Raw genomic sequence first — 25,679 nt, forward strand, 5'->3', positions numbered from 1 at the left:
GACCTGGTTGGAATGTAGGCCTAAACCAAACCTCTTACCAAAATGGGCACGGCTATTTCACTAGCAGGCACAGTTTTTCAGTCACTACCCCATGCTTTGTGGCGCTCTTGTGTGCGTTCTTTTGTTTGGGCTGAAATTTTACCCATGAAGTGTCCTTGGCTTCAGTATATCATTCTCAAGTTTCTCTCACAGACAATATCCACCATGCCAGATAATGAGCAGCGGTAATCTCGTCAAATGTGTGTGTGTGTGTGTGTGTGTGTGTGTGTGTGTGTGTGTGTGTGTGTGTGTGTGTGTGTGTGTGTGTGAGTGTTTTTTTAATGAATCTTATTCTTGATCATAGAACATGTACTGACAGAGAGCTCCATATATGGGCATATCGGTCGGATCAGCGGTGCAACGTAGGTGAGAGTATATATATACAGTATATATATACAGTATTCAAGCTCTCCCGGCGTTTCACCGGGAGAGCTTAACAGGTTCACGCTATTTCTCTCTGGGGAAGATAGCGTGAACCTCTCTGCTGAACAGTGGCCGTGACCAACCAGCAGGGGTTGCTAGAACAGCGACAGAGAAGTGATCCCTCAGCCAGTCAGTCACCGCTGCCGGGAACAGAACCCCAGTGCATTTGAACCTGTGGTGGGGCATTATTCTTTTGTATTTTTGTACCTGTGCCTACATGTGTCTTTAAAGGACCATACCCATTGTCTGGCATGTGTAGCCCATTGACTACGACTCACCATATAGTCTACTTTACATTGCTGATGACTATTTTCAGAAGAATACTGTGGTTTGATTGATTTGAGGAAGCCTTTGAGCTTTGACTATGCCTCACCATGACTTGACATTGCTGACAACAACTATTTTCCAAAGCACGATTGCAAAACCCAAATGAAGACATGAACACACAAGTCATTGCTTCATTTAAGTATCATGTGAAATCAGAGATTTGAAATGTGTTTGAGATAGTTCAAATCCAACATTTTTGTCAAAGTTATGTTATTGCTGCGTTTTAAGCCATTTATATTTACCACACCCCTGTTTCCTTTCCCACTATCTGCCTCATCTCTCTTTCACCCCACCCACCCATCCCTCTTTCTTTTAACCCCCCCCCCCCCACACACGACTCTATAACTCTGTAATCTTCCCTCCTGTCTCCATCCATCCTCCTTGACCTCATATTGTCTCACCCTATCCCTCACTCCCTTCCTTCCAACCCAATTAACTCTCACACCTCCCCCTCCCTCCGGTCCCTATCTCCCCCTCCTCTAGCACCGGAGAAGAAAAAAAGATGTCCTGGTCTGGGATTGTTCTATGGTCTTCTGGCTACAGTGTTCTTCTCTGTCATTGCCTTCCTGGTAAAGACCATCGAGGGGATCCACGCCATCCAGATCAGCGCTATACGCTGCTTCTTCCAGATGCTGTTTGTCACACCCTTGCTTATATATCACCAGTAAGTGTGGTTTAAAAAAAAGTTGAATTCAGAAACTATTTATTTATTTACGTTTTTCCAGAAATGATGGACAAGAATCTGTGAAATTTTGATTTGCAACGATATTTATAAATGTGTGTTTAAATAGAAGCAAAATAAAATAAAAACACTATTTCAATGTTGGGATATTTATTCACCAATGTACTCTGGGGAACATACATTTTCTTAAAGGATAAAGCTTCCTTACCATCAATATATCTATCCATCCATCCATCCATTCATCCATCCATCCATCTGTCCATCCATCCAACCATCCATCCATTCATCCATCCTCCTCCTATCTCGTCTCCTCTAGAACAGGTTTTCTGGGCCCCAGGGATAAGCGTGTGTATCTGGTTCTTCGAGGGTTCCTGGGCTCCAATGCCATGATCCTCCTCTTCTATGCTGTGCAGCAGATGCCTCTAGCCGATGCCACTGTCATCATGTTCAGGTGAGCTCATCAGCTCATTACGGTATTTATATCTTCTGGATCAGGTGATCTCTCTAGAATGCATCTCTTGGCAATTGTCATACCATACATACTGTAACAGCTGTGTGGGTGCTGGGGTCAAGTCTGATATGAATGATATATATAATTGTAACTTACCTAACTGTTGAATCATTCGGTAACACACTTTACTTAAAGGTTGGGTCAATAATGCATTATAATCACATTTATAATGCATTATAACACAGTTATAAGGCTTCATGACAATTGTTATAAATGTTTATAATTATGCATTACAACTTATAACAAGGTTTAGGAAGTATCATAAGTGCTGGTCATAATGCATTATAAGCTCAGTGGAACAGCACATTATAGCTACCATACATAGTCAGTTATAAAGCGTCTTTATGTATAAAGATGCATGTTACTTACTAACAGCTGTGGTGGCTGTTGCTAAGGTGGATGTTGTTATCGGGAGATATTACGAGACAATGCTAGGAAGGATAGTTCCTTCCTTGCATTGTCTCTGGTATAATTATATTTATTTATCACATGGCCAGGCTTTATTTGCCCTGGGTGAGGGGAGTGATAAAAGGACATTATAGGCGGAAATGTTAAAAAGAAAATACAGTAAATAATATGTACAGGCTCACAACTGGTTGTGAGCTTGTAGAAATTGTATACGCTATTTTATATATTTTTAGAAACACTGCTTTTAATGGGACAAATTTATTTTGTTGATTTGAAAAATCTATTAGATTATTTATGAGGATTATATATGAAAACCTAGTCGATGAAATATTCGCTAAGAATACATAGTTGCATCCCCTAGTTTCCTCTATGGAAATAAGCTCTCAAGCTTTTTTGTGTTTTAATAATAATAACAATAATAATAATAATAGCCTTTCATGAACCCAACGATGCTATATATCAAAAACAATCAACAATCAACAAACAAACAAACAACCAAACAAAACAGAATAGGTGTCTTTTCAAGGCAGCCTTAAAACAGTCCAGAGTTGGAGCATGGCGAATCTCCATTGGGAGAGAGTTCCACAGGGTGGGGGCTGCCACACTGAAGGCTCTGTCCCCAATGGTTTGCTTGCTAGTTTGGGGGATAGAGGGGTTCCGTGAAAGAGTATGCTATGGAAGAGACCTGAGAGGTACTGTGTGAGACATTTGTAGGTGAGAAGGAGGAGGACAGACATGCACAAATATATGGTCATGTATACACATTTTTGTAAAAATGTAAAAATCAAGTTCACAGACTGGTTTTGTGCCAACAAAGGCGAGGCATGACAGCAGCAACGACGGTGTCCTGAGTCAACAAACCCCACATGGTTGGGAAAACCCCAGAGGGACTATACCAATAACTCACTTACAGTCATTTTTATCTATCAACTTAACAGTGTTGACCAAGTCAAATTTCTTCCTTGTGAATAAATATAGCTATGGGTCCAAACTTGGACATGGCTATCAGACTGTGCCAAAGTTTTGTTGCAAATGTACTTATGTACACCAAGATAGCACCTTGTGGCTCAGTGTTGAAGTTACTTTGTGGGGAGTCCATAACCCCCCAACTCTCCATCCACTATGACGTAATCGAAGCAATGCCAGTAAAGAGAAATTACCCTAGTAAATTCCAGGTGGCGTAGAGCAGTGTTTCTCAAAAAGGGTTCCTTGAGAGGGTTCCAGGGGGTCCCCAGCTAAACAAGGAACAAATCATTGGTGTCCGGGACGAACCAGCTAACTCCATTTTAAGCTTTATTTTAATTTTTTATAAATCAACGCTATTATATATTTTTTCGTTTCCTGAACAATGAGCGTTTTTGGGGTTAGCAGGTTCGCGCTGGACAGCAGAGAAATGTAACATTTAAGCCCTATTGAATTTTTTGGCTATTCGAAAATTACCAGATCTACAATCTTGTAGATCGTCTATTTTCAAATGTTGACAAATCTTCTCTTATGGGGGCATAGAATCTTTACCTTGACATGAAAATGTTGAGAACCACTGGCACTCACCCACAGAGACCTGGGTTCAGTTCAAGGCAGTGATGCCTCCAGCTTGGCCTGGCACTCCAACCAACACAATTGGCATTGTTCGCCGATGGCAAGCCAGCGAGGTATCGTGTCGACCTTGTCGCTGAACTAGTGACCCCTGTTGTTTGGCAGCTGCAGCTGTTCAGCAGGGAAGCGACCTGGGGGCGATAGCGCCGTCAACCTCCCTGCGCGTTGCCGTGAAATTCCTCGCCGCCAGATGAAAATAAACATCTCTGGAGGCACCATGTGTATCGAAGGACACATGTGGTTGTCTACTCTACACCAGTGATTCTCCAACTGCTTCTTTTCAAAGACCTCCGGTTTGACATGCATTAGATTAAAAATAATAATAATAATAATTTGAGTGTGGGTTTGTACACTCTCAGAGTTACAGTTACATTTGGAACCCTGGTGGTCCCCGGTCCCGATGTTGAAAATCGTCTTCACACCCTCCCCAGGAAAACAGTGGGAGGATTGGCAGTGTGAGGGAACAACAAATTGGGGAAAAGTGGTGGAATAACGCCCTTGTTGAATAATTCCATGACAGATCCATGTGTCTTCAACCATTGATTGAGTCTTAAACTAAGAATAATATAGTATCTGTCTTTCATCCTGTCTTTTATGGCCCCTATTTTTGTGTTCACCCTCACATCATCTGTTAAGCCTCTTAACCCTCTTTTAAGTGACATTTACCCACATGAACCCTAGCATCCCTATTCTGGGAGTGTGTGTGTGTGTGTGTGTGTGTGTGTGTGTGTGTGTGTGTGGGGGGGGGTCAACTAAGCATAAAGGGTTTAGGGTTTAAGTAGTGAAGTTATGGATCAACATGGGTTGTTAAGAATAGTGTTGTCTAAGCTTCCAGTAAAAACAAACAAAAATCACATTTTTTACATAAAATCCCTTCCCAGCCGTGTGTGTGTGTGACGTGGAGGGAGGGTCAGGGTTGCTCCTATAATCAGACCCTCCACGGTGCAGTGAAGCTCTGTAATCTGTGTAATTACTGTTTCTTGAGGAAAATACCAACCCATAATATGTAAGGAATATAAAAGAAAGTAAAACAATATATATTTATCACGATCAAATATGTGTGTAAGTGTGTTTACGTGCTTGTATTCGTGTTTGGGTTCCAAAAGTGTCTTTGGTGTCTCTGTCTCATGCACTCCTCACACTTTCCCCTTCATCTCTCTCTCTATCTTCTACCATCACCCTGTATTCCACTCTTCCATTCTCTCTCTCCTCCAATCACTCCTCTCCTTCATGGGTTCTTATTCTTTTCATTCTTCTGACCTCATGATCTTTTTAGGCAAGGCACCGGGGCCATTTATTGTATACTGTACAGTAAGGCATAATAGGGATACATTTCAGTTCCTCTTAAAGTTTGTTCCCTCAATGTGTGGCATAACAACTACACACTGCCTCACCTGACCGACTTCCTTAGACAGCTGATTGATTGTTTGAATACTTTATTAACAGTTTGCAAAAAGTACAGAGGTACAGTTATACAATAATGCTAAAAGGATAACACAAAAAGCCCTGAGGGCTTGTTACCATTGTGGTCCTATGTATTCAATTCATCACATAAAAGCAAGTATTTCAGTTATGTATTTTGACCATAAATCAACAGAAATATTTTAAAATGTTATACTCTCACTAACTTTTTTTATATCTGTCTTTTTCCCCCACATTCATTTCTCTCTCTGTCTGCCCCTCTCTGTACTTTACACTTTCTGTGTGTGTGTGTGTGTGTGTGTGTGTGTGTGTGTGTGTGTGTGTGTGTGTGTGTGTGTGTGTGTGTGTGTGTGTGTGTGTGTGTGTGTGTGTGTGTGTGTGTGTGTGTGTGTGTGTGTGTGTGTGTGTGTGTGTGTGTGTGTGTGTGTGTGTACGTGTACGTCTGCGTGTGTCTGTCTTTCTCTCTCTCTCTCTCTGTTTCTCTGTCTCTCTGTCCTCCATCATGCCACTCCCTCCTCCAGTAACCCGGTGTTCACCTCTCTGCTGGCGTGGATCTTCCTGAAGGAGAAGTGTACCATCTGGGACTGTGTCTTCACTGTCTTCACTATCACCGGAGTCATCCTCATTGCCCGGCCTCCTTTCATCTTCGGCGCGCGCCCCCATGGCATCGAGAGTGACTACACTAATCACATCAAGGGGTCTGTCGCCGCCCTTGCTGGTAAGAAGATAGTAAATCTTATCCCATTTAGACCTGAGGCCATTTACTTTTGATCCTATGATGGTGTAAGTTCTGCAGTTCTTTAAAGGAAGGATCTTAGCAGAGGCCATCTTTTTTTTGTGATATTTCTGGGGCTTTTCTGCCTTTATTCAGATAGTACAGTAGAGTGTGACAGGAAACAGAGAGAGAGAGATAGGGAGTGATACGCAGCAAAGGCTGTCAGCCTCAGGAATCGAACCCATGACTCGCTGTCAGGCTACATATATATATCTCTATATGTCTATATGTGGTATGCGCCTTAACCACTAGCCATCGGCGCCCCAACAGAGGCCACCTTTGACATACTAACTCATATGATTTTATAAATATACAGAAGATGTGCTGTTCTTGACCTTGCGTTTATTTATTATTTAATTTTGTTTTCTTTCACTGACTGAATCACATTTTCATGTATTCATTCACGTATGTGATTTTACACCAGCGTACCATACACCATTACACCATTGTAATAGCCAGTGTCTGTCTGTTGGTCTGTTGATTTGTTTGTTTGTCACAGCGATAACTCACGGCATTTGTCATCCAATATTATTTGTTTTGGGGGCGCTCGGGTGGTGCAGGGGTAAAGTACCTGCCCACCACCGCAGAATATACAGTCTAAAGGTCATTACACACCGGCAATTATGCGAATATACGCAAAATTCGGACTCGTTCCGAATAATTAAAATACGCTTTTTCGCTTCGCTTTTTCGCTCCGTGGAAGCTTGCATTGACTTTATAAGGTTTAAAAAAAAACGTATTATTCGCATGAAAAAATCGCCCCCGGTGTGTAAGGAGCTTAAGGGTTCAAATCCACCGCAGTGCTTCCTGCTTCCCGAGCGTCTATACGAACACAATTGGCCATGTTCGGGCAAGGGAAGCCGGGCGGGGAGGGTGAGCCAGTATGGTACAACAACAGTGGCAAGCAGTGGGAGGAAAGTTTTAGGAATAAATAAATGTTATACACACACACACACACACACACACACACACACACACACACACACACACACACACACACACACACACACACACACACACACACACACACACACACACACACACACACACACACACACACACACACACACACACACACACACAGTATATATATATATATTAAAAAGTTTAACCCTATGCTTACTTACACATAGAATGTAGCGCAGGTTTAGCTTCTCTAGTTGTGCTCATTCTTTCCCTCATTAACTCAGTTCAATGTAACCATTCCCAGGAGCCATCGGGGCCGCTTGCACCTTCGTCATCCTGCGCAAGATGGGCAAGAGTGTCCACTACTACCTCTCTGTCTGGTACTACGCTGTCATCGGCTTCATCGAGTGCCTCATCGTGACCGCCGTCCTCGGAGAGTGGACCGTCCCGTCCTGCGGCCGCGACCGCTGGGTCCTGATGCTCATCGCCGTCCTGGGAATCGCCGGCCAGACCTTCCTCACCAAGGCCCTGCAGATCGAGAAGGCCGGGCCGGTGTCCCTGATGAGGACTGCGGACGTGGTGCTGGCGTTCACCTTCCAGTTCTTCTTCTTCAACCGCAAGCCCACCTGGTGGAGCCTCGGCGGGGCTCTGTGCGTGGTGGCGAGCACCAGCGGTGTGGCACTCCAGAGATGGTACAGCAGCACGCACAAGAGCTGAAGACGAAATGCCGCACGCTTCTAGTATTTAAATTTTTTTCCGTTGTTTTCTATTTCTTATTCTTTATTCTTATTCTATTTGGGATTTTACGAAGGGGTTTAAATGTATCAACATGGAGACTAACAGGAGCGTTCCACCGAAAAAAATCATCGCAAAATATTCGTACCGTTGGCTGCGCACAATAAAAGAGGAGCACTCACAGTACCAAAATGTTTAATTCAGCATGAAGAACAATGCAGACGTTTCAGCGTTATCTTTCATCTGTGTTCAAAGTGTTCAAGTGGGGAATGTTAATAATCCCCATTTGATCACTGATGAAAGCTTGATGCTGAAAAGTCTGTATTGTTCCTCATGTTGAATTAAACATGTTGGTGCTGTGATGATGATTACTTGTCCTTTATTTTGTGCAACCAGTGCTGTTTTGAAGAGTTTAAAGACGTACTGTAAGAGGGCATAAATGCACTGAGGAACATGTTAATCCAGGATAGACTAGTAGGAGTCATTTATCCTGAGAGTTTGTCCGAATTTGGTACACACAATTTTGCATTTGCTTTTGAGGCACCAAATTTAAGAGCTACCACATATTCTATTTATTTCAATTTTTATTTTCATCTTTTTCATATTTATTTAAATAATTATGGAGAGGGTAAGTGAACAAGCGGAAAAACAACATACACAGTAACGTCCTCAGTGTTAATTACATTCTGAGTGTAAACAAATGGCACAAATGGACCTGTAAAGGTCAATTTGTCCATTTGTGTAGGTCAATGTAGCTGCACCTAACCCTGTCCTCCAGTAGCCTGTTCCGCAACTCAGTATAGAGATTTTTCATTGTATTTTAAGGAATACAGGAAAATATTTCGATGGGATACCTTTTTGAATGGGGTGAAACTATTGAGATGTCACTGGGTGTAATACCTGCTGCAAACAGCTGAATATGCCCTAGTCCTGCTTTCACGTGCACATTATCATAATGCCACTTTTTGTGATGCCAAGACCTGGATCCAAAGGTATTAGCACAATTATTATTCATCCTTGTTTGTTTCAAGCTCAAGTACCAGATTGGTGGTGTTTAACAAATCAGGACCATTTCTATAGTGTCAGCAGGTAAACTGTCAGAGAAAGATATATTGGTATATATTGTATTTTCTTGTCGCAAACCATACTGGTATTTAAGAAACACTAAACAAATAAAAGAGGTCAAAGCTAGCTAGCTAGCTTGGCAGATACTAGTGCAAATAGATGACTACCAATAATACTAATAATATACTACCATTCTGCTAGTGACAGTGAATGTGTAATTCAAACCAAAGAAGCATTATCATCACTTTAATCTTTGACTGTGACGTTTTCCACACAACTGCCACCTTGAGGCCTTATGAAACAGAACAGTGAAGTGTGACGTAGCGCTGCTGTCTGATATAAACTTTTCAGAAATTATTAAAAAGCTGCAGAGTTGGAGCCAAAAGGATTTTTCATGACAACAGTGTTATGCTGTAAGGCACTCTCAGGGATCTGGTTTCTTATTCATATGTAGAAATCGGAATCACTAACTAAATCCAACCTAGAGTTCTGATTCGTGAACCGTGTATCTGGCCGTTGAAGTTGATGGGATAGTGATTCCAAAACGGCTGCGAGGGTATTGCAAATGGGCCCCCAAATAATTGGCAAACACTACGATTTTATATAACTTAAGATTAAAAAAAAGACTATACAATCGATTAATTATCAAAATAAAGAGGCTCTGAAAAGGCCACCGATCTGACCACTTAACACAGCAGACATTAAGTGGTCAGATGGGTGGGCAGCGAACACTTTCAAGATTATCAAGTTGGCCCTGATCCAGAAAAAGGTTGGGTAACACTGGGATACATCTACAACTTTCTGTGATACATCAAAATACTGTATAAAACGATTCATTATCCAATGTGTTAATGCCATACGTATGATGTCCGTTAATTTATTTATTTTAGTTTTTCTCCTTTTTTTTATAATGGTACAGTGGAATAAAGGAAAATATCCTCAGTTCACAAGATGAGGCACACATTTCCCAAAACTCATCAGACAATCCTATAATTTTGAGACATTACGTCTTCATTACGTCTTCATTTCAAAGCCTCTAATTAGCATCCTTCACAATGACAGTAATCATCCACTGCTGGTTTGAATTAGTTCCTTGAAATTGTAAAAGTTGTGTGCGAGAGAGTGTGGTTCTTTTGTTGAAAGGTTTATTTTTATTAGTTTTACTTGATTTTCGATTTTCGAATGTGTCTTACGCGTAAGATAGCAATACAGTTCTACACATTTATCTATTTTGTAAGCAATGCTGCCATTTCTAACAATTGTAGATAAATCCATAGCTCACTGCAGAGCAGTTGAACATGGATTAAATATGTTCTTCTAGAGCAGTTAAGTCAGTGTCAGTAAACTGTCACTTTAATTCCACAAATGTAATGATTCACTTAAAACATACAAGACTACAGTAATTAGTTAGTTAGTTAGTTAGTTCTAAAAATGCCATTAGCCTTTAGTATTTTTAGGCAAAGTAATAGCCAATTCCATTGTTAGCTATTTAACATCTATGGGGATATTTCCTTGCTAAAAGAGGTTACTTGTGTGTTTGTGTTGACACTTTCAATGACAATGTTATATATTTTTATTGTATTTTCCTTAAACAATCAGACATTGATTCAAATAAGAATAGAAACATTTAGAATGGTCCTTTATTCAGTGTGTGTATGCAAAAATTCAGTGGCGTTCTCCTTTATGCTTTATAAAAAGCAGTTTCAGACTCAGGCTGATGTCATAGTCTTCATAACTTGAAGCTTTTCTACTCTTTTATTAGTTGTTATTTGCCATGGCTTGAATTACTTGTCAGCGCTGCACAATCATTATTATGCAAGTGCAATTATTTTCAATTACTTTAGCTAATCCTGACTTTGTTTAGTTTGTGTTGGTGTGACTAGGGATGCTCTGATGCCACTATTCAACACCACTTCACTGGTCACTGAGCATTAGTTCAGTGATTTGTATCAATCCGATCCATTAATACTTTTATTGAACAATAGTCAGTCGATTCTCAACCTGAGGGCCGGGGACCACTGGTGGGCCACGAGGGTATTGCAATTTGGCCCCAAATAGTTGCCAAAACACTAAGATTTTAATGATAACATTAATATAAAGGAATGATGTAAAAAAAAAAAAAAGAATGTATAAGAACTATAATGTTTCAGTTCCATTGATCCAAGCTGGAACACAATCAATTGATTGACCATTAAAATAAGCATGCCCTGAAAATGCAGGTTGAAAACCACTTGTCTATTGGACAAAAAACACTGACTTATAATAATCCATTTTTGTGTGGATTGGAGACATTCCCTGAAGCTACTGATATGATATATTATTCCAGCCTGGTATCATCCAAATGTCAGATGTCCAGTGCAACCCAATTCTTAGAATCATTTTCCTTTCTTTTTTTGTGCACAGTATACTGTTTGTTAACCCCTGACGTCCCTATTTTGGGCATGCGAACATTTTCAAACATTTTCACAAGCCCAGAAAGCGTTGCACTGTGACGCCTTGTGAGTTTATTGGCAATTTTTGCTATTCATTATATGACAAAGTATATAGGGCTTAAGTGGTTAAATACTGTGATATTTATTCATTGTTCTTGGTAGAATGTTGAGATCACCATAGGGGTGTAATTTGTGTTATTTGTTTTGGCTTGATTGACATAGATTTATATCTATATTTGTTGAAACTAAAATGCTAGTATTATATAAACGTTTTTATAGTGATAAATGCTTAGTTTAATACCTTTTTTAAGTAACTTCAAGCCTTCATGCCTTACGAGACTATACTACAACTGTTTTGTTTTTTAGGAGTTTTGTAACAACTATGCTTTAACAGTATTTATTTTACTATTTCTATGCTGTATTACATTAAAACATTACATTAAAATGTAAGTGTAATGTTACAAGAGTATGATTCTAGAATAAAGTGCATATACATTTGTACCTTTCTTGTGTCTTTCTGGTTTTATCTAGCAACAAAATTATGTTTTGATTTGTATTGTATTCATGCCTTATTTTTACTCTATGGATTCAACACATTTCCAAACACGTTTCTCCATCACTAAGCATCCCATGATGCAACACGTACTGTAAGTACATCACCATCTTCTGAAAATGAGTGAAAAGTGTGGAACTAGCCCAAACTGTGTGGAAGCTTTGGTTGCATTTACTCTATTGTCCCACTGGCTTCTATTGTGGCAACCCATAGCTGTGCTAATGACTATGGGAGACAATGGTAGAAACTAGCTAGGGTCCAGTTTGTTTGGGAACCTTTCACAAACCACTGAGTCAGGTAAATATCAGGACTGCTTAGAATAGTACCTGGCCGAGGGGGATTGTTGTCATTGTCTCAGAATGTGTATGCTTGTGTTTATGCGTATACATTACATGTACACACATGTGGGTTGTTATTGTCTCAGAATGTGTTTGTGTTTATGTGTACATACGTGTGCACATATGGGCCGTCATTGTCTCAGAAATGTGTGTGTTTGTGTTTGAGTATATGCTTACATATACTGGGCAAACTTGCATTTGTTCTTGATTGCATTTGAGAGTGTTTCTAGTATAACGTTGTTGATTTCCCCCTTTATAGAAAAATATACAGTATGTTGTTTATAGTTATACACAGTCATAATGCTTTGAGACATTGATGAGAGTAGGCATTACAATTTGAATCAAACTAACTCTTCACAGAGGGCTAGAACTGAAGTTGAGTATGGATTATCAATATACAATGTGCGAAAAGCAATACTATAACTTTGCTGTTATACCTGCAATGATCTCACAATGATATACTTACCATACAGTGACAATAGGTCATCAATATTACAATTTAATTATCAACCCTTCTTTGATAGAGCATGTAGTTGTATTATTGTATCACTATCAGTGTGCGTATAATAGGGTTATAATGATAATAATAATAATGATAATAATAACAATTATTATCATTATTATCATCATCATCATCATCATCATTATCATCATTACTACTACTACTACTACAATGATACTCAAACATCTACAGGGACATGTGATTACCCTTTTCAGACAGCAGAGGGCAATGTTTTTACACTTATTATATGGGCATTTCTGTTCATCACCAACTTCTTACTAACATGGAAAAGCCAACCTGGAACTCAAATCTGATAACTGTTGAGTTTGTATGCAAATGAAATCAGCCTTTGGGTAAGAATAGTTCCTTTTCATGACAAGTCTAAACAGAATTTATAACATACAATAAAACTACATTTCTTCAATTAGATCATAGGCTTGGTGTAGAACCTTCAGAAGGATAATGCATCACGTTGAGTTTTTGATTGATTGATTGAATACTTTATTAGAAATGTAAACAGCACGTGTTACAGTCAGATATTTGAGCTAAAAGGGTAACACAAAAAAGTCCTGACTTGTTTCCATTGTGGTCCTATGTATTCAATTAATCAACATAGCATAAAAATAACACCAAAATACAATATCATCAACAAATATAAAACACTATATGTGCAAAGTAAAACAAAAACTGTACAGTCCTGGAGATCAGGCTGGTACAGTAGGCAGTGAATGCCATCACCTTTCTATGGGAGAAGTGAGTTTACCTTCCCTTTTGGCCTCCTGACAGATGGATTTTCAGGCCTGTTTTGAAGGAAGCCAGTGATCCACATTTTTTAAGGGATGGTGTCAGGACGTTCCACACTTTGGTGGCAGTGCAGTAGAAAGAGAATTTACCCATGTTTGTTCTATAGGTGGGCGGTACCAGATCGTTGTTGACGCTCCCTCTAGTCTAGTAGTGTGGCTGTGGGTGTCACTCACTTTGGTGAGGTAATTAGTCAGGTATGAGGGTATTGAGGGCATTGACGGCAGAGCCCCTTTGACTATCTTGAAAACCAATCCCTTTTTTAATTGCTTTACCCTGTCTTCTACCCTGAGCCATCCCAGACTATGCTAAATGTGTTGGAAATAGGTGGGTCATGGGCCCCAGGCTGAGAAGTACTTGAATGGGAGGTCTGAAGCGTAATCTTTATAGTGACATTGGGATGTTGGAGAAAATGTATGAGCAAATGTATATTTTTTTGCATGTTTTCATTTGTTAATGGCCTTAAAGAGCTATTTCACTTTAAAACACTTTGTCATGTTAACGTCTACTCAGGCTTTGAGTGCACCCCAGACAATTTTTAAGTTGCTTGATTCAATATTTAGACATTTAATATTCATTAGATCAAACACCCCCCCCTCCTATACATGTTGCAATCTCCATGTCCCCATGCTTCTGGAGACTGGTATTGTCGTGCTAATGCTGAGGGGGCTGTGTTTTTTCATTACTTTTCTTTTTTAATCAAATGAATATGAAATATCTGGGTAAATATTGAATCAAACCATTTAAAAACTGTCTCTGGGGTGCATGGGGTAGGTGCTATCAGGTGTCCGCAGAAATATATAATAAGATCATCACATGATTGTTTTATTCTTTCTCTTTGTTCCCTCTGAGAACACACACACACACACACACACACACACACACACACACACACACACACACACACACACACACACACACACACACACACACACACACACACACACACACACACCAACACGCACACGCACTTGTGTGTGTGTGTGTGTGTGTGTGTGTGTGTGTGTGTGTGTGTGTGTGTGTGTGTGTGTGTGTGTGTGTGTGTGTGTGTGTGTGTGTGTGTGTGGTGACCATCACCTCTTGCCTCACTGCAGTATGTTATCTAAGATGTAATTTCCTGAAAATCTAACATGACTAAATCATTAAAAAGACAGTCTGTACAGTCAGAATTATAGGGCGCCTTTGTCAAATATTTACAGATGTCTGATCGTTCAGTTCAAATTATGAGCTCAATAAAATGATGGATTGAGTGACTTGTAATCATGATGATGCAAGTTCTGACGAGATGGGTGGGTGGGTGTGGTTGGGTGGGTTGGGTGGGGCAATAGGTAACTGGGGCTGGATCTGACTGGAAGGCCGGAAGGGCAATCCTTTTTAGTGTCATCCTGCAAGGTGTAGCTTACACAATACACCATTAGGAGCATGCAAGATATACTGTAAAGACAAAGAGACAGACAGAGAGAGAGAGAGAGAGAGAGAGAGAGAGAGGAGGATAGAGAGAGAGAGAGAGAGAGAGAGAGAGAGAGAGAGAGAGGAGAAGGTAGGACAAGAGCCAGATGTGAACACACATCATTGCCAACACAGGGTTCACTCCCAGCCACCACCCTGCCTGGTGGACACCGAGGGAATGCCCCCCTTTCTTTTCCTTCTTTGCCTGAATCCCTGCCCCCCAAAATGCTTGTGCTACGGTCCTGGATGGATGGATGGAGGATTGGAGGGGTTGCACATTCCTCCCAGATGGCATCAGACTTCCCATCAGCCAAGCCGAAGGGAATCGGAAAATAATCCCTCATTTTCCGACGTGAAATAAATGCAGTTATAGGCTATGAATTGGAAGGGGGGTATCCTCTCTCTCATTAAAACACACACACACACACACACACACACACACACAGACACCACACCACGCACACGTGCGTATACACACGTACGTGTGCGCTCGCACACACACACACACACACAACACACACACACACACACACACACACACACACACACACACACACACACACACACACACACACACACACACACACAAGGGGGAGTGGACTGACTGGGTATAGGAGAGGAGGCTGTACCTCCACAACTGCTGAAAACTTTACACAATTTTTACTGTCTCAGCGGAGAAAAAAAAGAAGAAAAAAGGAGGAAAAAAGAAAACGGTGTAACAATGAAACCATTATCGTCTACCATATGTTGGCTGTCCAGTGTCCATCCATCTATACAACATTAGCTTTTACCAGCAAATTATGTCCACCTGAATCAAAATTGCATAGCCTACTACCAAATTTGACCAGAAAGTCGTACATTACAGATTACAATACAATCCATTTTCACTATAAATAGAGACAAGACCTACATTCAATTTGGTTTGGAATTAGGCTACTTAAAGGGGAAATCCACCCATTTTCAATATTTAACTATGTCATTAATATAGCATAAAGGAGTTGTGTGGAAATAAGAAAAAATTAAAAAAAAAAATTAACATTGCAAAAAAAATTAACATTGCAAAAAAATTAACATTGCAAATTACACCATGATGAGTCATCACAGTGTAATTTGCAATGTTAATTTTTTTGCAATGTTAAATTTTTTTGCAATGTTAATTTTTTTTAAAAAAATTTCTTATTTCCACACAACTCCTTTATGCTATATTAATGACATAGTTAAATATTGAAAATGGGTGGATTTCCCCTTTAAGTACAATTTGAGGTTCTTTGGAGTATTTTCAGTACTTTTACTTCTACTCCACTACATTCTCAGAGGCAAATATTGTACATTTACACTACAATTATTTTAAAACTTTACTTACTATAGCTACTTTGTAGATTTTGATTATTATTACAAAATATACATTATTAACCAGCTAGCTTGTAAATCTGCTATATTTTCAAAAGATTTTTATACATTTTATACATTTGAAAACTTGTGAAATGGAACAATCTGCATGAGTACTTTCTACTTTTGGTACTTTAAGTACCTTTTGATACAAAAAAAAAAAGTGCACAGGGCTTTTTAGGCAAAACAAAACTATATAATTGGAAACAATTGAACACAGACAGGCTGTGAAACTTAGTTCAGGGGCTGCTGCCTATCGTGAAAAATGGTGGGCAGACATTCCAATGTAGTGACATTACCATACACACACACACACACACACAACTTTCACACTGGTTATCGTAAGCCAGACAGGGGCTATTGTCCTCTGGTGCACCAGCACCACGGTACTGTGTGGCTGGCTGCTGGTCGGAGAGAGAGAGAGAGAGAGGAGAGAGATGAGAGAGAGAGAGAGAAGAGAGAGAGAGAGAGATGAGAGAGAGACGAGAGAGAGAGAGAGAAGAGAGAGAGAGAGAGAGAGAGAGAGAGAGAGATTTTATTCAATATTCATTTTTACATACATCTGTTTAGTTGTTTTGTTTTGTTTTTGCTTTGGCAATGTAAACGTGTTTTCTCATGCCAATAAAACTCCTTTGAGTTTGAATTGAAATTGAGAAAGAGAGAGAGAGAGAGGAGAGAGAGAGATGAGAGAGAGAAAGAGAGAGATAGAGAGAGGCGAGACAGAGAGAGAGAGAGAGCGAGAGAGAGAGAGAGAGGAGAGAGAGAGAGAGAGAGAGAGAAGAGAGAGAGAGAGAGAGAGAGAGAGATAGAGAGAGAGAGCGAGACAGAGAGAGAGAGAGAGAGAGAGAGAGAGAAGAGAGAGAGAGAGAGAGAGAGAGGGAGGGGGGTGGGGCTGGGGGAGAGAGAAAGGTTACCCATCCCTTGCTGTGAGAGAGAGAGAGAGAGAGAGAGAGAGAGAGAGAGAGAGAGAGAGAGAGAGAGAGAGAGAGGCTCGGGGGGAGAGAGAGAGGTTTTCCCATCGCTTGCTGGAGAGAGAGAGAGAGAGAGATGCGCGAGCGCGTGCGCGAGAGAGAGAGAGAGAGAGAGCCCTGCGAGAGAGAGAGAGAGAGAGAGAGAGAGAGAGAGAGAGAGAGAGGTTTCCCATCGCTCTCACAGTGCTCGCTGCTGTCAGCAGGACCAGAGAGCAGAGTCGGTAACAAAGTTGCAGTAGTTGATTGACGGTCCCGTCTTCTTATCACGGCCATTCGTTAATTAACGGTCATTAATGGAGTGTCGCCTCACTGGACGTAATGACAACACTGTCTCGGTAAGTTTGTATAAACCATCGCTTCCTTCTACTGTTCTATCAAAACACAGCGTGTGACGGTGAGTGTGACCCACTGCACGTGTCACGTCGAGGCTGCTGTGGGTTCTGTGTTGTTGTAAAAGGTTGTCATTATTGTCGCGTTAAAGCGGCGTGTTTGTCTCAGACATTTCATCAGCGTTCTTCTCTGGACGGTTGGCTCCAAGATTCGTGCAGTGCTGTAAAGTAACTTAAGTACATTTACTCAAGTACTGCACTTATGTACAATTTTGAGATTTTTTTTTTTACTTTACTGGAGTATTTCAAAGTTTCAATACTTTTACTTGTACTCCATTATATCTCAGGCAAATATTGTACTTTTTACCCCACTACAGGTTATTTGAAAACTTTATTTACTAGATTTTTGATTATTATTACAAAACATACATAGATACACAGCCCATACATTTCGGCCATTTGAAAATAGCAGATTTCCAAGCTCACAATGCGTCGCCATGCGAAGCACTGTGAGCTTGTAGATCTTTTCAAAAGATTTTCATACATTTTAAATATATGAAAATTTGTAAAATGGGACATTCTGCACAAAGAGTACTTTTACTTCTGGTGCTTAAAGTACATTTTGATACCAATACTTTTGTACTTTTTGTACTGTAATTCCGGACTTTTACATGTAACAGAGTATTTCTACATTGCAGTATTAATACTTTTACTTAAGTAAAAAATGTGAGTAGCCTACTTCTTCCACCACTGGTAGTTGCACTATCACCAATGTTAACACAGGGCAAATGTAGCTGTCAGAAGAACTGTCAGTGCCACTGCTGCCCCTTAAAAGACCCAACGCCCGAAAAGCACTTTGCCAGCTGGCACGGTCAAGTGTATGTATGTGCGTGTGCGCCTGTCCTCCGGGCATGTGTGTATGAGGGAGAGGAGGGGGGGGGTGTATTGACTGTATACAAACCATAACACACGAGGTAGCTATGGCTACACATGTAGGCATCCCAGTCAGGTGCATTGTGAACTTCAACCTTTTTGAATGTTCACATGAAGGTGTCTTTTCTACAGCATTGGTTCTCAAAACTTCAAAGACCACCATAAGCCATAATAACCCTGAGAGTGAACATAATGTGTACAATCAGAGTTAATGACCTGTCCTGTAAGGGTCCATGTGGAACCCCCCACCCCCCCAAGGAAAGGGTCATCCGTATGTTCCCCAGCATCTATGTTCCCCGGGTTCTATGTTCCCCACTTATCTTAGGGGTTAGGGTTAGGTAAGTGGGGAACATAGAACCCGGGGAACATAGATCCTGGGGAATATATATTCCATATGCGCTCCCCCAAGGAACCCTGAGGGTCCCTGGAGTCTGGACCCCACTTTGAGAACTGCTGTTCTACAGTGAGGATGAGAACCCCAAGAATGCAACCTGGAGATGCTCTACTGACATTGACTTATGGACACATTGAATGTGAGTTGTCCCACTGCAGTGGAAAAAAACCCATGCAATAGTATATTGCAATGTAATATAACCCATCATTAAGATTTACAAGTTGGATGTGCTCCACTGATGTTCATTATAACGAATACTGAAAAAGTGAATACTTTCTCAGCTCTTAATGTACCTCTCTCCAGCTGCAATTCAGATCACAATTTACAATGTAGGCATTTAGCAGACGCTCTTATCCAGAGTGACTCAAAGGGCCAGATCAGAGTCAGTAATGTGAGGGATTGAGAGAGAGAGAAGAGCTGGTTAGAAACAACTGGTTCAAGAGTTTTGGACAGAAGGGAAAGGAGTGACGGAGAACGAGCACAGATGCCTTTGAGCAAGTAGGCAAACCGTCAACCGCTTGGTTGCGGACAGGAGAATTTTGTGGTTACACCGGCCTGTTCTCCACAGTGATTTGAATGTGCTTCTTACAAGAATACAGGGCAGGGCGTTTCTGAAAAAACACATGTACTGTGTGCTTAGCAAACTGCCCCTGGTTAAATTGAGGCTATCGCAGACTACATAGGAAATACTTTGCATGTTGAAATTGAGTTTGCATTTAATTTGCATTTAACATTTGGTCACAAAGTTTTGTGCTGTATGCTTTTTGTGCGTTATGTCCAGGTAAAGCTTAGAATGTACCAGAGTAGTTCATCAAAGGGACATAGACCACAAACCTCAAATAATGTCATGTCTTCTAGATTCAGCCCCCATTTGCCTCTGTGTTGTTTCCCTACATAAACACATGCACACCGACCTTAGTTCACACTTATGATCATCTGAGCCTGCAAATATACAGTCACCCTCTCTTGAGTCAGCTCTCTCTCTCCCTGTTATTACACCCCACACACACACACACACACACACACACACACACACACACACACACACACACACACACACACACACACACACACACACACACACACACACACACACACACACACACACACACACACACAAGAGCCTCTCTGCAGTTTCCATTGGCGTCTCGCATCACCCCTGCTGTCTAATCAAAGCCATATGTTCCCCAGGTCTCTCGCATGAAAAGTCTGTTCTGTTTGCAGCACTTTCTCTCCTTCTAACCAGCCTTTCACTTTGTTACAGTGGTTGTCAGTGTTCAGATTCAGTTGTAACGTAAGTGGAATTGGATATTTATCAAGTAAACTATGGTTGTGAGCAGTGACACACCATTCCACAGTACGTTTGAAAGTGCTTTCGCCCTCACAATAAAGTTAGTATGTAAAACACATATAGGGGCTTATAGTCCTTTGCTTTTCATAGTTAGCAGCATGCACCACATACTAAGTAAGTCTAACTTTCCCCCAAGTGCTTAAAAACCCCAAACACACTTTCTCTTCATCTGTGCGTTCCATGTGTGGTTGAAAATGATTTATTATGTAAGGATGTTTTTATTGCATGTTTCTCTTCACAAGTAGGTGTTTCATTTGGCTCTGTTAGACCAGTTGAAGGAATTGTCACTCAAGTGTAGTCGTGTAACGTGAATTTTATTCTTCTTTTATTCTCTAAAGCGGCGGTTCTCAACCTTTTCTGGATGAGGGCCCACTTGAATATCTTGAAAGCGTTCGCAGCCCACCCATCTGACCACTTAAACACGGCAGCCGTGTTAAGTGCATTTTCAGAGCATGTTTAATTTAATGATCAATCAGTCGATTGTATTCCACCTTGGATCAACTAACGTAGTATACTTTATAGTTACTTATTTATTGGATATCATTTTTGGGCGGTGAAACCGCCCCTATAAGTGAGGTTTGGATATTTGTACAACAAATCCTGCACTGTGATTGGCCAAAAAGTACCCCGCCTAACCCTGCACCGTGATTGGCCAATCACAGTCTATTCAGGACTGTGATTGGCCAGTGTCACATGACACATGTGCATAGCCCTATATAAGAAACCATAACTTAAAAAAACCCATACATTTGTTTTTTTTAAGTTATGGTTTCGTCCATCATAAAGAGTGTTTCAATAAATGTATTTATTTTTGGGCGGTGAAACCGCCCCTATAAGTGAGGTTTGGAAATTTGTACAATTATCCTGCACTGTGATTGGCCAAAAAGTACCCCGCCTAACCCTGCACCGTGATTGGCCAATCACAGTCAATTCAGGACTGTGATTGGCCAGTGTCACATGACACATGTGCATAGTCCTATATAAGAAACCATAACTTTAAAAAAAACATAAGTTTGTTTTTTTAAAGTTATGGTTTCGTCCATCATAAAGAGTGTTTCAATAAATGTATTTATTTTTTGTACATGATTGGTTGACTCCATTCAGTATCGTGATTAGCTAGCAAGACACCGCCCACTTCACACAGGGTGTGATTTTTTTGTACATGATTGGTTGACTCCATTCAGTATTGTGATTAGCTAGCAAGACACCGCCCACTTCACACAGGGTGTGATGTTTTTAATATACATGTTATATTATTAAAATATTAGTGTTTTGCCAATTATTTGCAGGCCCACTTGCAATATCCTCACGGCCCACCAGTGGGCCCCGGACCACAGGTTGAGAATCACTGTTCTAAAGCATGTGTCTTTTCTTCTCTGACACCCCCCCCCCCCATACAAGAGAAAGGGGCATTCCTCCTTTCACTGGTCTGCTTATTATTCCAGTAGAAGGAGAAAGACACAATTAGCAATTAGACAGAGTATGAATTATATACTTAGTTATAATCCTGTACCTGGCCTGTAGACCCGTTCGCAACTTGGTGTGAGGGGAGTTTCTCACTTGAACTGAGTCAATGGGTACCTAGACATGAAAAATCAAAGAGGTGCTCGTCCGCCATAGTGCCACGAATGGCGCAATGGCCAAATCAAATATGGCCGCCATCGGCTATGAATAAAATCCAACTTTTTTGTTTCTGAGTGTATATACACATGCAATACCTTCATTTGGACTAATTATGGGGTGGGGAATTCATTTCTGATATTGTTATGACCATTTTGGGTGATTTTGACCTTAATTGACCTAATGTGACCTAATAGGGTGTTGAAATGAGCAAATAAAAGTGATATAGACCTACAAAATGATATACAAATAAAATCATAACACAAAATCAGATAAATTCTCTCAAGGTGCACCATATGTGTGCATGCAGGTTAGTGTGATGGATTTTTACAGGAGGGATTTTCAATATTTCCATGGCAGAATATGATGCACGGAACTCCAGCAGCACGGCACCCACATCGGCGAGTGTCACACTTGCCTGCACACTTGCATACTGTGAGCAGACTTGGTGGTAAGGCCTTCAGACACTTTGATGGCAGGAGTGTGCCAAAGTGCTCCTCCCACCCATGTTCCATTGGTGCTAGTCTTGCCTCGGGTTCCTTGGCTGTCGAAAGCAGGTGGCAAGCCCTATGCACCAGAAAGGCACCTCTTTGGATGTGTCCTCTGATCACACTACTTGTGGGAGGGAGAGCATCAATTCCAGCACTGGCACTAGTACAATTTTCTACCCTGAGGTCATCAAATGTCTTGGCTGTTGTACTTGACCTGGCCCCTGCCCAGACACTTACCAAGTACTTCTCTGCCAGCGCTGCGTCTTGTTCGGTCAAGGTGTCTGCCTCTCCAAAATTTGACAGGTATTGCACTGGGTCAGAAGCCATAGCTGCATGTTTGGTCCCCACCTTGCTCATGCAGTCATCTCCAGTCAGGATATGTGCCTTGATCACTGTCTTGGCTAGTGGTGCTCCAAGACGAGAGACTGCTTGATGCAATGGAAGCATGCGCCGCTTTTCACCAGTGCCATACTGCTGCCAGATCTCCTTCATCCCCAGTGCTTGGAGTATGGGGTGTAGTATAAAAGTAATGCAAAGGTGTCTGTGTCATTGGAGACTACGACAACTCTCTTGCACTTTTTCACACGAACAGCCCACTCCACATGCACCACCAGCCTGGTGTCAGCCTCCTCAATCCAGTTCAAGAGGTCAGGGATCTCTTTGCCACCAGCCGCCTTTGCTGGGAGCACCTCATCATCAGAGACAACAGAGCTGACAATGATGGTAGCATTGCCACAGGCTTGATTGCACACCATATCCCGAACTAACAGCTGGAGATTCCGTTTGTTCTGCTCAGATGCCCAGAACTTGTCAAGTTGCTGAGGGATGGGTGTGTCTCTGTTCATGCCAATGATGTCGATGCCTGTTGAGTCTGTACGCCGCATGCGCTCCCCTTCCTTTAGAGACCTCTCAATGTAGGAATCAAGCACGAGATGCATGAACTCTGGCTCTTGGCAGAGGGATAATGTTGAGCTGATGATAGCGTTGATGACAGCACCTAAAGTAGGGAATCGTCCTAGTGGCATCTGCCGCATCTTCGACATGAAGTCTACCACAACGTGAGTGGCAAGAGTAGACTTCGGACTCCATTGGGTGAGGTCAAGTCCAGGCTCAATCTCACTGACAAGTTTTGACTTGTTGACATGAGCCGGAAGGTCACCATCAAACAGGGGAGATGCTGGAAGCACATCATGGGTAAGTACCTGCCGGATGTTCATGCCCCGCTCCTTAGCAATGTCCACACTCCTATGTGCCTCAGCCATGTCTTTGGGTGAGACCAACTTCTGCTCTTTCATAATGGTTGTTGGTGTCTTCTGTGGTTGCTCGTTGAATTGAGGTAGCTTCCTCTTTGATATGGTTGTGCTAATTTTCTTGGTCTTCTCGACTAACCTCTCCTGCCTGTATGAACAGTAGACACGTTCCCCATTTCTGAGACAGTTGAGCAAGCGTGGAGCGACCCTTCTGTCAACAGCCTGCTTTGTGAGCAGATTGTGCAGTGGCACAGGCACATTGACCGTTATTGAGTATGGGTTCTGCCGCTCTAGCACGAAGTCCAGCAGCTTCGCCACATTCTGGTTGAATGTAAGGCGGCAAGTGGTGCTCAGTGCATGCTGGAGATGGCATTCTGTCTGTTTCATGGTGTGGTTGTTGGTGAGAAGGTTGAGGACATTGGTGATCGACCCAATCTCGTGGAACAAGAGCTCGAACTCTGCCACAGCATTTGCATTGTGTGTGGCTCCTACTACATAGTGACCTCCAGGACCCTTCGACACTCGCTGAATGGTCTGCTCGACCTTCATGTCACCTCCTACAGCACAGAACCAGCCTTGGCGACCCTGAACAACCCACTGGCCTATAGAAAAGCGCCGGTAGAGCTCAGGATGTGTGAACTCTAGCACCTTGATTTGTTCAAGATACCATGAGCCATGACGCAGGTAGTTTATGGCGTCACATTCTGCAAAGATCGGCATAGAGTCCTCGACAGTAGCAGTATGTAGATTCCAGTTTCCTTCTCTTTCAGAGACTACAGCATTCTTGATGACGGCCACCAACTCCAGCCAAACTCCAAAAAATTGGCAGAGCTCTGACTTGGCCTCACACTCCTTCTCAAACTCCAGAAAGTCCTGATTCAACTTCTCTACTTGTCCAATTAGGGCCTCAAACTGCTCTGGGCAATGTTGATTTGTAGCCAGCGTAGAGTGCAGTGCCTCTACCTGTGCTAGCACTGGATATGCAGCTTTGTCCTTGTTGTGCCAGAACATCTCCCACTGGAGTGACCTGATCACATCCTCCACAATCATCATCCCAGTGAGAGCCCGGACATAATGGCTGCCGTTTAACACTGACTCTATCACACCAGGTCCAAACACGGCACACTCAACCAGTGTGTCATCCGGGCCAGAACCTCGAAGCAGTTTTCCCTGGCATCTGAGCAGAACACGAGTCCAATGGAAAGGGCCCATGCAGAGGAAGAGATCCTTGAACTGTTCTGTCTCGTGCAGGTAAATATCTACAGCTGGGGCGAACACGCCTTCATCGCACCATATCGCCATTGATACCTGATTTAATTGTCTACGAACACTCTGGAAGTTGGTGAGGCAATGCCTGACGGTAGCACGCTCAGTGATGGGTCTTGGTATGACAGTGAGGAAGCCAACACGCATTATCGGCACCACAGTAGATGAGACAAGTTTGTGCACAGCGGCCCATATAAGAGGGTCTCCTGCTGGTGCACCACAGCGGATCAAACTGATCAAGAATTCTCTCTTTGCAGATACACTTCGGGCAGTTGGCATGTTGAGTAATGTTGCTTGCTTGTTTTCAGGATGCAGCAACATGTCTGGTGGCAGGGCAGGTCGAACTACTGGCTTGGCATGGGGAGGTACAACAGCCAAGACATTTGATGATCTCAGGGTAGAAAATTATACTAGTGCCAGTGCTGGAATTGATGCTCTCCCTCCCACAAGTAGTGTGATCAGAGGACACATCCAAAGAGGTGCCTTTCTGGTGCATAGGGCTTGCCACCTGCTTTCGACAGCCAAGGAACCCGAGGCAAGACTAGCACCAATGGAACATGGGTGGGAGGAGCACTTTGGCACACTCCTGCCATCAAAGTGTCTGAAGGCCTTACCACCAAGTCTGCTCACAGTATGCAAGTGTGCAGGCAAGTGTGACACTCGCCGATGTGGGTGCCGTGCTGCTGGAGTTCCGTGCATCATATTCTGCCATGGAAAAATT

The 25,679-nt window shown here is 41.9% G+C and overlaps 2 protein-coding genes across 3 annotated transcripts in view; both read left to right on the plus strand.

Moving 5' to 3' along the window:
- The window catches only part of slc35g1 (solute carrier family 35 member G1), a 14,762-nt gene extending 2,935 nt beyond the window's left edge, over positions 1–11,827 (plus strand). Inside the window, exons 2-5 of the mRNA XM_080454558.1 lie at positions 1,273–1,453; positions 1,788–1,922; positions 5,930–6,126; positions 7,394–11,827. Of these exons, the coding sequence (XP_080310684.1) occupies positions 1,273–1,453; positions 1,788–1,922; positions 5,930–6,126; positions 7,394–7,806 (926 nt within the window). The 3' untranslated portion in view covers positions 7,807–11,827. The remainder of the gene's footprint in view (positions 1–1,272; positions 1,454–1,787; positions 1,923–5,929; positions 6,127–7,393) is intronic.
- Positions 11,828–17,504: 5,677 nt separating this feature from the next.
- plce1 (phospholipase C, epsilon 1) overlaps positions 17,505–25,679 on the plus strand; it is a 124,407-nt gene continuing 116,232 nt past the window's right edge. For both annotated transcript variants that reach the window (XM_080454551.1, XM_080454552.1), the window contains exon 1: positions 17,505–17,659. The gene's annotated coding sequence lies outside the window, so the exon portion shown is untranslated. The remainder of the gene's footprint in view (positions 17,660–25,679) is intronic.

This window comes from Gymnoscopelus braueri, assembly GCF_963280865.1.
Source record: "Gymnoscopelus braueri genome assembly, chromosome: 17".
NCBI lineage: Eukaryota > Metazoa > Chordata > Actinopteri > Myctophiformes > Myctophidae > Gymnoscopelus > Gymnoscopelus braueri.